Source organism: Oryzias melastigma, linkage group LG4, assembly GCF_002922805.2.
Source record: "Oryzias melastigma strain HK-1 linkage group LG4, ASM292280v2, whole genome shotgun sequence".
NCBI lineage: Eukaryota > Metazoa > Chordata > Actinopteri > Beloniformes > Adrianichthyidae > Oryzias > Oryzias melastigma.
In genome coordinates this window covers 1931489-1942738 of record NC_050515.1, presented here as the reverse complement: position 1 = coordinate 1942738, position 11250 = coordinate 1931489, and the positions used below count along the sequence as shown (strand labels likewise).

At 39.2% G+C, this 11250-nt stretch overlaps 2 protein-coding genes across 4 annotated transcripts in view; one reads left to right on the top strand and one right to left on the bottom strand.

Annotated features, from left to right (window-relative positions):
- trabd2b (TraB domain containing 2B) overlaps window positions 1–2845 on the bottom strand; it is an 84409-nt gene extending 81564 nt beyond the window's left edge. Inside the window, exon 1 of one of the 2 annotated variants that reach the window (XM_024278290.2) lies at window positions 2527–2845. In XM_024278290.2, the coding sequence (XP_024134058.1) occupies window positions 2527–2640 (114 nt within the window). In that variant the 5' untranslated portion in view covers window positions 2641–2845. The remainder of the gene's footprint in view (window positions 1–2526) is intronic. The other variant, XM_024278289.2, reaches the window with a different exon arrangement.
- Window positions 1–11250, top strand: part of scyl3 (SCY1-like, kinase-like 3) — a 113424-nt gene that overhangs the window by 59098 nt on the left and 43076 nt on the right. The window lies entirely within an intron of this gene.

Sequence of the window (11250 nt, the reverse complement as noted above, 5' to 3'; positions counted from 1 at the left end):
ACCTTCTGAATGTGAGTCCGCAGCCATAACATTTTAACCGGACAATCTGCAATGTGAAAACAGGAAGTCATTGTTGATGGTTTAAGGTGATCACCACAACACCACTTTGAGAAGGGGAGGGGGGCATTGCAGCAGAAGCTGAAAGTTCCAGGGATTTTAGTGTTAACATGTTCTCATCAATGTTTTTATTTAAATCGTTGTGAATCTGGAGCAAAATGTATTTAGAAAAAGATAGAAAATATGATGGGTGGGGCCACAAACTCCATGCTCCGCCCCTTTCTGATGCACCCACTTATAGACGAGCAGATCTATGAACGTCTTTGCTTTCCTGGTCTGGATCTAAACTCTACGGCTGAATATCTTCACTATTTCTCATCATTTTTGTGTTACCAGTAACTGTGGGGGCTGTAAGCTAGCTGGAAACCATGTAAACAAAGAGCTCTCCTCAAACGGTGATCGGAGTGGGACTGAATTTAAGGTTTGCATGTAGAATTCATCTTTAACTGATAAATATTAAAAATCTTCTATGCTGTCTGGGAGATGAATGCATCTGTTTTTATGAACAAAAACAAAACGTAAGATGGAAATATTTGAAGGAAAATGATTAACACCGCTATTAAAAAATGAAAAAAACTTGCTTTTCTTTTTTTATTTTGTGAATTTCACAATCAATGTTCGAGGAAGAGGAGACGATGACACATTTCTTTACATTTCATGACAATGTCATAAGAATTTGTTAAAATAAATTCATAAAACTTGTTTTTTTAAGCTCTGAGTTCAAACTGAACTGCACATTTTAAACTTAGTTCAAAAATGAAAATGTCCTGGCCATTTGAAGTAATAAATATTTGCATGAACGCACTTTAAAAATAAATCGGAACCAAAAATAGTAACTAAAGGTTTGATATCAGCGCCTGGATGTACAGAACTAAAACTGACTGAAGGAATTATTTGTCACTTTTCCAGAAAGTTTCAAACGATATCTACGTTTAGGTCTCTGGAGATTGATGATGACTTTTGGAAACCACCGTCGGGTCAACTTTACTTATTGACTGGACTGGAGATCCGCTGTACTGAGGCTGCGCAGACCGGAGACCTGCGCGCGCCGGGCGCGTTTATGTGCGTAATTACTCCTAATGTAAGCCAGAGACCCCCGGAATGACGCATAGAAATCACACGAAAGAAGGAGGGAAGGAGCGCGAAGACTTCCCTGCAGAACTACATTAAACGGATGGCGGGAACTTTCATCTAAATCCTCCAGTTCTGCAGCTATAGCGCACACAGCTTCCCTGCGCGCGTGTCTGGAGTGTCTCTGCACCGCGCGCTGCTGCGCTCCACTGGACGACTCTGATTTACCCCCCCAAAATAACCCCAAGCTGCGTTTGAAAAGGCGCGCGCTGCGCTGAAACGTGACCGATTCTGGAGGTCAGTGAAACTTTTCCAAATGGAGTCAAGACCCGCGGGTGTTCCACACGTTCACATAAACAGCCATAAAGTTGGAGAGCGCGTCTAGACAACCGCGCGCTTTGGTCGGGCCCCGACAGAGGAGCGCAGAAAAAAGTTCAGTTATTATTAATATTAAGCTATAAACCTGACAGTTTTCTCAAGACTAAGATTTTATTCTGAATGGGAGGAAAGTTGACATTTTTTGCGCGCACAAGTCCAAATGTGTCCCCCAAAAAGTGGATTTTCTCCACAGTTTGGATCAGGGCTCTGCAACCTGCCGCTTCAGATCCTCATGTGGCTCTTTTATCTCTTAGACAAACATAAAATAATCATGGAGACTCCTGACCCAGTCATGTCGACCGTTGGAGTCAGCAGCTCCCATAACCAGAAGAAAACAAATAAACAAAGCCTGCAAACTAAGACTACCAACCCCAAACTAAAATAACCAAACCCAGCAGTGTAAGACTGAAGAGGACAAAGAGGGAGAAAAGGAACAAAAATAAATAAAATCAAAATTAAATATATTTTTAAAGTCAATTACTTAATTAGCATTTATTTAATTTAGATTAGTTAAATGTATAAATTGATGTCTGAGGTTCACAGAGATGATATGAAGGTTTTTACATCCTGTTGACCTGAAGACGTCTTGTTTGTTCAACTCTACCTCCAGAATAAACAGATTTTATATGAAAAGCAAAACTTTGGTAAAACGTTTGACATTTTATGGGTTAAAAGCTCAAATTATCTTCTGCTAAACGACACTGGTTTCTAGCTGCTCTGAGATGATCCTGTTTGACGCAGAGCAGCTCTTATTTTGAAAATAAGTTTTTTTAAAAATCACACTTTGAGAGATGCTAGGGTCTTTTTATAATTTTGCTTTTGTTTGTGACAAAAATGACATAATTATTAAAAAACAAAATGTCATGAATGCAAATTTCTTAAAGCCTAAAATAAGACTCTGCGGCTCCAAATGGCTCTTCTACTGTTCAAGGTTACCTGGTTTAGTCAAATGTCGCAGCTGTGTGCGCCACCTCTCTGCGGCATGTGCTCACAGTGCGTTCCATGCCGGTGGAGACTCACCGCCTTTGGCGCGTCGCACTGCCTCGGTCCGTCCGGTCGCTCCGGACTCCAGGGCGCCGCCGCCTGCAGGAGGAGGCTGAGCAGGACGCAGCCGAGTCCCGGCGGGACGCGCATGCTTTCAGAGTGTCGGTGCGCGCGTGACAGCCTCTTGTCCGCCCGAACGTTCGTCCTCACTGGCCCTCAGAGTGCAGCGACACCCCGCCGGTGCGGCCCGACCGGAGGACCATCCCGCCTCTGACTCGCTTCGGTTTGCAACTTTTGGTGACTCCCTCCGGCCCTGCATGCGCGCTCCTGACGCACGAGATCCGAACTCTTTGGAGAGCTCGTGCGCTCAGCAAGTTTGTTGACTGGGCGGGAGAGAGGTGGGACGTTATGAGACCCCCCCCTCCCCATGTGAAAACACTAAGCGCGCGCACTCATCCAAGCCGCCCTCCAGAGGAGCAGGTTGAGATGGAGATGACAGGTTCGCGTGAGGAAAGCCCCCAAAGACAGACGCAGAAGAGCCGCGGGGGCGGGAAATGTTTTTATTAACTTCTCTTTGAGTCGGACTGTTTTAGTTATGACACTTTTTTATATAATAAATGGATTTTTCTTCTGGTGCAAGAAGAGCGGAAACTTCTGGAGAACTTCTGCTGCTTCAAGATGTAGAAGGAATTCAACATTAAAAATGTGTTTTTGGTGTTTTTTTTACATGTTCTTGTGGCAGTTTTCTGATGTAGGGGCACATAAATAAAGATAACCACTTAAACGTATTTATTTACTTAAATAACTAAGTTGGCAAAAAAGAATAAGAAAAAGCTGCATGAAAGACCTTTAGCTGTGTAGGTCGGAGTGTCAAACTCAGCCACAAAACACACTTTAGGTTGAACAGGATAAACATTTACTGAACACTCTGAAACTACATTTTAAAACTTTGAAACTGTAACCTTTAACATAACTATGAACTAGATATATAGCATTACCTGTGATAATGCTAGTGTGGATGCTGGAAGCTGAATTTGGCTGCTGAAGATGCTGAAATTGATAGCTGAAAACACTGAAGGTGATAGCCAGCTAAAATATTAGCTAAATGCCAAATTAAAATGAAAATAATATATATATATATATATATATATATATATCTAAACTTAGCCAAAACACTTAGCATCTAACTGAAAAAATCACAATATCCTAAAAAAAACTAGAAAAAAACTAAATTAACCAAAACAGCATGCATGTAAATATTAGCTTAGCTCCAAAACAGCCTGAAAAACTTTTTTAAAAAGCCAAAATTTGCCAAAACAGCAAGATTGTAGCTTAAATGTTAGCAAAATAAGCCTAAAAAACTGAAAAATAGTCAAAACACTTAACTTGTATCTGAAAAAATAGCTAGACTTCAGAATATCCTGTAAAAATGGAAAAAAACTAAATTAGCCAAAACAGCTAGCGTGTAAATATTAGCTTAGCTCCAAAACAGCCAAAAATACTTTTTTTAAAATGTCCTAAAAGAGCGAACACAGCTAGCATGTAGCTGAAATATTAGCTAAACTCCAAAAAACCCTAAAAAAATCTTAATAAATGCCAAAATAGTCCAAAAATTTAGCAGAATGCCAATTTTAAAACTTTAAAACCGTAACTTTATAACATAATTATGAATAATAGGGATATTATTCCAGAATGAATCAACTTAAACCTTAAATAACTTTTAATATTTTACTCTCCATAAAAATCTATATTGGCCCTCGGACCTCGACTTTGACACATGTGATGTAGATAGTCTCATCACTCTCCCACTTGCAGACAAATAAATCCATCTTTGTTTGGTTTTTTTCTTTTCTGAGTTGCAATCTGGTTTAAAACTGCCGTTTTGTTGCGCCCCAGTCTTTTATTTGGAGAAAATTAAGCTCAACAAAATGAACAAATAACAAACTGTCAGATTAACAATACTTAATAAAGTTTCACACTCAATAATTTAGGTCATACAGAGGATTAGTTTGGCGCGCTGGAACGAACCAATGACTGTGTTTACATGGACACAAGTAATTGGAATAAACGGCAGATCAGAATAAAAATACGTCATGTAAACACGCCAGTCGGAATACTCAGACTCATTCAAATCAAAAGTTCCTTCTGATCGAGATAAGTGGGTTATATCGATGATTGACCTGATCTGGGCTTCACGTCATGTATAGACGGTGTGGAGCTCAGAGGAGGTTCTGGAGCTTAACTCCTCGCTGCTTCCTCTTCTACATCCGTTTCCAGTATTTTAGATACTTCTGCACATCTCAGAAGGATTTATTCCGGTCGAACGTGTGGTGTGTGTTACAATCGGATAAAGTTTTTCAGGACCATGAGCACAGTTCAACTCTAATCCGATCTTTGACTCATTTCAGGACATTTTGGACCACTGTCTCTCTCAAGGAACAGACGTGGAGTTTCCCCGAGTTATACAAGTTTCTCCTTTTCGTTCTCTCAAGTGGCTTCTGCACCAATACCCAAATAATTAGGATCATTTATAGCTTTAAATACCATATGAATAAGAAATATCTCAATTTTAGGATTTTTCACAAAAGAATTGGACTTCATCGTATCACCAAAAACTTAGTTGAATCCTTTATGTATAAATTGGTGGATCATGTATCGAGATTGAATCGTGTGAGAAGGAAAGATACAAACCCCTCAGAAAACGAGAGTTCTACGTCACTTAGGAGTGTGAGGGGCTGTAAGCTAGTGGGGGAACCATAGGGATAATGGGAAGTCAGAGCAGGCTTACTCAAAGGAGAATTTATGATGCTGCTCTGCAGAAACTATGTCCTAGAGAGTGACTTTTTTTATTCATTTTAGTTAAATCAAATCAAACTTTCTTTGTATGACACTTTTTTGATTTAAATAACCTAAAGTGTTTAACATAAAACATTTTCTAATTTTAACAACCAGAAGTAAGACAAAAAAACATTTTCAGTCTATTCTATGACAGTTAGGGTGTGAGAGCTTGTAAACAAAGGGATGATGGGAAAACAGGTCAGGCTTACTCAGAGGTGAATTTATGATGCCGCTTTGCAAAAATGACGTCCTCAAAAACGAATTTTTTATTTTTTATTTTAGCTAATTCAAATCAGACTTTATTTGTATTTTTATTTAGAGCTCTGTTCCAACTGACTTAAAGTGCTTAGCAAAAAGGCAAAAGCAAGACAAACATACACACAAAATCATAGTAAAAAGACCACAAATGCTTTTAAAAAAAGAACAAAAGGCGATCAGAAAATGGAAACTTTAACACATCATTTAAATTAGTCTTTTATTCTCCGATCCATGCGCGACCTCTTTGATTGAAAGGAAAATGAGGTAACGTCTGGATTTCAAATGTGGCTGCATCCTCATGCTGGCAGCCCAGAAGGTTGTTTTACCCAATTTTCAGCAAAGTCATTTGGAGAACGTAAATGAACGATATTTCAAAGGCTGTCACATGCTTCCTCCTCCGAAGGACCGCATTCATCTCTGTTTAAAGAATCGTTATGAAAGGACCTCGCTGGGGCTTGGACCAGCATGATTAATGACCACAAATATCATGTTTAGATTAAAGAGAAATATTTGTTACGTCATGCTCTGTTCTTTAAAGGTAGAAATTGGGACCAAAAAAAAAAAAAAGCAAGAGCGGAGAGAAAGTAACCCCCCGCAGGAGTTGATGTCAGCCCTCCACTTCCTGCTGTGACCTCCGTTATTGTCTAAGTCAGGGGTGTCAAACTCAATCACACAAGGGGTCAAAATCCAAAACTTTATCCTGTTCGGGACGAACAGGATAAACATTTATTAAACACTCTAAAACTACATTTTTAAAATGGTAACTTTTTAACATAATTATGAACTAGATATATAGAATTACCTGTGATAATGGAATACTGTAAGATGAATTTGGCCACTGAAGATGCTGAGATTGATAGTTAAAAATGCTGAAGCTGAAGATACAATATTAGCTAAATGCCAAACTAGCCTAAAAAAAGAGAAAAAAATGTTGTAGGTTAGCCAAACAGCTAGCATGTAGCTGAAAAATAGATAACCTAAAAGACTTCAAAAAGCCTAAATTAGCCAAAACAACTGTCACTTAGCTGCAATATTTGCTAAAGCGCACAGCAGCCCAAAGAAAAAAATCCTGAGCCAAAATAGCTAGCATTTAAATATTAGCTAAAGTCTTAAAGTGGACAACAAAAAATGAAACCTAAAAAGCCTAAACTAGCCAAAGCAGGTAGCATGCAGCTGAAGTTTTAGGTAAACCTAAAAATATCCAAAAAACTATAAAAATAAATCCTATATGAGCCAAAACAGCTAACATTTCAATTTTAGCAAAAGACTGAAATTGCAACAAAAAAAAAGCTATAAAAAGCCTATATTGGCCAAAACAGCTAGCATGTAAATATTATCTCAACTCCAAAACAGCCTTAAAGAACTTTATAAAAAACCCTAAACTAGCCAAAACAGCTAGCATGTAGCTGAAATATTAGCTAAACTTCAAAATACCCCCAAACCCTAAAAAAATCCTACATGAGCCAAAACAGCTAGCATTTAAACATTAGCAAAAGTCTGAAATTGCAAAATAAATAAATAAATAAATAAAACTTTAAAAAAAGCCAAAATTGGCCAACTCCAACTCCAAAGCCTAAGCTTGCCAAAACAACTAGCATGTAGCTGAAATATTAGCAAAAGTCCAAAATAGTATTGAAAAAAAATCCCAACTGGGCTAAAACAGCTAGCATTTAAACATTAGCTAAAGTCTAAAATAGCCACAAAAAAATATTGAAATATTAGCTAAACTCCAAAATAGCCTAAATAATCTTAATAAATACCAAAATAGTCCAAAAAGCTAACAGAATACCAGTTTTTAAAACTTTAAAACTGTAACTTTTTAAGATAATGATGAATAATAAAAAGTCAGGAATATTATTCCAGAATAAATCAACTTAAACCTTAAATAACTTTCAATATTTTACTCTCCATGAAAATATATTTTGTCAAAATTATACAAGTTAGAAATGAGCACAAGATAACATCGGGTCATTAATAATAATAAAATGATCTGGAGGGCCGGATAGAATCACTCGGAGGGCCGGATCCGGCCCCCGGGCCTTGACTTTGACACGTGTGTTCTGAGTGGCAGACGGTGTGACAGAGTTAAGTCGGGGGGATTTATCGCGGGTGTCCCCCTCAAACGAGCGCTTCCATGCAGGCGGGTGGCAGACAAGCAGCTCTTTGTCCCCTCCTCCCCGCGCCTCTTCTCGCCACTTCAGGTCCACTTCTGTCGCTCTGACAGTCCGCCGTGTTTATTATTCAAACGTCTGACGGTTCAGCTGGAAACTTTCATGAAACTCTGACGCTTCTGCAATCGAAATACCTCAAAAACCAGAAAATTAAATCTCCTTTGATGCTTTTAATTCCAGTGTTTGAGATGCATCTACCTTTTTTGCTCAGAGACAGGTGTGGGCTTTCAGTTTTCTGCTCTGTGTGACCCAACACGGCCACCTGTGGTCTCAGGTACCTGCTTTAGCCACACCCCCCAGAAGGCTTCTCTTTGAAGGAGCTTTTCACATTCTTGGCCAGTTTAAAGAGAGCTCATGAGCCGCCGGCTGCAGGAGATTCCTGGACAGAAGCCAGCGCTTACAGCAGGGTGCACATGCATGTGGGACGAGACCACTTTAAAGTTAAAGCTTCCCCACCAGGGTTGGAGAAATGCTGGAGCCTTTAAAGACCCCCTATGACTATTTTTTTAATTTAGAAAAATGTTTCCAGTAGTGTTTAAATTATGACAATAAAGTTTTAACTAAAATACCACAATCTAAATGTCTTAAAAAGCCATTTTTCATGTTGATTTGGAGCCTCTGTTTCCAAAATCTCCTCTAAGGGGGCGTGGCTTTTGGAGCTGTGTAGCTCCGCCCCTGTTGGCTTATGATAGTGTCTCGCTGGCGTAAATCTTCACCACTGTTACATAAAAGCGTCCAGTAATATCAGTAACGTCCAGCCGTGTGGTTCTGATCTGTCAAATGTCCAGCTCTACAAATAACATATATTTTTCATGAATTTGATGCTGACATGTGGGAGGAGCTACTGTCAAACGTTTTTGGCCACGTGGAAGCATTGACTGTATATCTGGACGTAGAGTTTATGCACGGAAGACACGGATGATGTTGAGAGATCAGGTTTATTTTCTACAAAAGCATTCGTAATCACATCTCCAGCATGTCTGGGTTCATGAGATCATTCAGAGACTCTCCCGGTATGACGAGCTTCACCGTCGCTCACCTGCGTCTGAATGACGGCGCTCTCAGCGGTACTTCTGTCTCTGTGACCCCGTTTGAAGACTTGCTGTCCCCCATTAGTCACAGAAGGGAAAAAATAAGAACAAAATTGGAGGATATTTTTATCATCGTCGATACTGTTGACTGTATTTGAGAATTGAACTGAGTGACTCCTCCCCCTTAGCGTTCCAAACAGGAAGTGGCTCCAAAAAGCCAAAGTCTTATATTTATTAATATAGAAATAAACAGCTGTCATTCTATTGGTCAGAATAATCATTCTTGCTCAACAGTTTTCTTAATAATCGTCATTATTTTCTTGATATTTTTCTATATTTCAAACGATGATTTCTTATTACATTTGTTCTCTTTCATAACATACTTGTTAAAAACTGAAAAAACAGGATTTTCATTGGAGGGGGACTTTAAACTATACCTCCATCCCTCATACTTACTGCCTCAACCACAAACTCATTTCTAGACTCTTCTAGAGTATAAAGAAGTCATCGCTTTGTATCCTGAACGGTAACCTGCAGCTGACCCCTGTAGTGGTCAGACTGGTCTGTTTGTTGTGCACACAGGGACCCCTAGTGGTGTAAATAAAAGCTGAGATCTGTGTACTTAAAAGCAACAAATATATATTTGACGTCCGTAATTAAAAATAAGTGGAACATAAAGGAGTAGATTCTTTTGCAGCATTTCCAGGAGCATCTGTGAGTCTGGAAACAAAGCCCACACTCATTCTGAGTGTGTATTTCTGTTGTTTCTGTGAACACACACCAACACGCACACACACCAACACACACCAACACACACCAACACACACACCGACCGTTACCTCCACCCATCTCTCGCCTAGGCTCCAATATCCTCTGTCCTGCTTTGAAGATGTCGAGGAATAATATTGACTGAGTCTCTGGTGAAATGTTATTGTGGTTTCCCTTTCCGGATGTCCTGGGAAAAGAGGGGGCAAAAAGGAAAGGGTAGGAGGCTGCAGAGAAGACGAGGGGCAATTACATGGGGAGGAAGATATCAAAGAATGGAGAAGGGTGTAATCTATCTGTTTAAGCCAGGAGGGACAGCAGGTACTGGGGATTAGGGCTTACAGAGTCTGGACCCTCGCGGTTCTCCCGCAGACCGGCCCGGTCGGGATGTTTTCAGACATCTCATCTGTTACATCAACACAGACGCTGGATTGTCTTCTGCCGATCTTCATCTTCTGAAATGAGCAAAAGCAGGTGTGGAAAGATGAGAGGAAGAGATAAAGGACTCGGGTCACTGCCAGGGTTGCTTTGGAAAACAGTCTCATGCTCATATATGCTCTGGGTTTGGAGGGGGGGGGGGCATCTGCAGATAGAAATGACCTTTTTGGGCCGATCTGCATCACGTCCACATCCACAAGGGCTAACAGAAAAAGTGTAACAATAGTATATAGCCAAATTTAAAATAATTAAATTCTGTAATTTCAACTGAAAAAATATTGGTAAAACATTTTAAAAACTAGATATAAAGCATGACCTGCGATAGATTAATAGCTGAAGAGGCTTAAATTGATAGCTGAAACCACTGAATCTGATAGCTGAAAATGCTGAAGCTGATAGCTATTAATATAATAGTGAAGTGCCAAATTAGCTTAAAAAAACTGAAATCCAGCCTAAATTAGCCAAAACAGCTAGCATTTAGCTGAAGTATAAACTAAACTCCAAATTAGCCTTAAAAAGGGGAAAATGTCTGATTTAGCCAAATTAGTTAGCATCCAGCTAAAATAATAGCTAAACTCCAAATTAGCCAACAAAACCGAAAAACCATAAATTATCCAAAACAGCTACCATATAACTGAAATATTAGCTAAATGACAAATTATCCCAAAAACTGAAAAAAATGTCTAATTTAGCAAAAACAGCTAGCATAAAGCTAAAATATTAGCTAAACTCCAAATTTGCCACGAAACTGAAAAAAGCCTAAATTAGCCAAAATAGCTATCATGTAGCTGAAATATCAGCTAAACTCAAAATTAACCTAAAAACTGAAAAAAATATAAATATGCCAAACAGCTAGCATTTAGCTGAAGTATAAGCTAAACTCAAAATTAGCCTAAAAAACTGGAAAAGGTCTAATTTAGTCAAAGTAGCTAACATAAAGCTAAAATAATAGCTAAAATCAAAATTTGCCTAAAAAAAGGAATAAAGCCTAATTAGCCAAAATAGCTATCATGTAGCTGAAATATTAGCTAAACTCTAAATTAGCTTAAAAAAATGAAAAAATGTCTAATTTAGCTCAAACAGTTTGGGGGGTCAGGCCAAATGTGGAGGAGGGCCGGATCCGGTGTAGGTACCACATCTACTCGGGGTGTCAGAACGGCTCGGGGGCCTGCGACAACTGATGACGTCTCGATGTTTGATTGGCTGTGATGACGTCTCAATGTTTGACTGGCTCTACACCGATTTGAATTTAACTAATT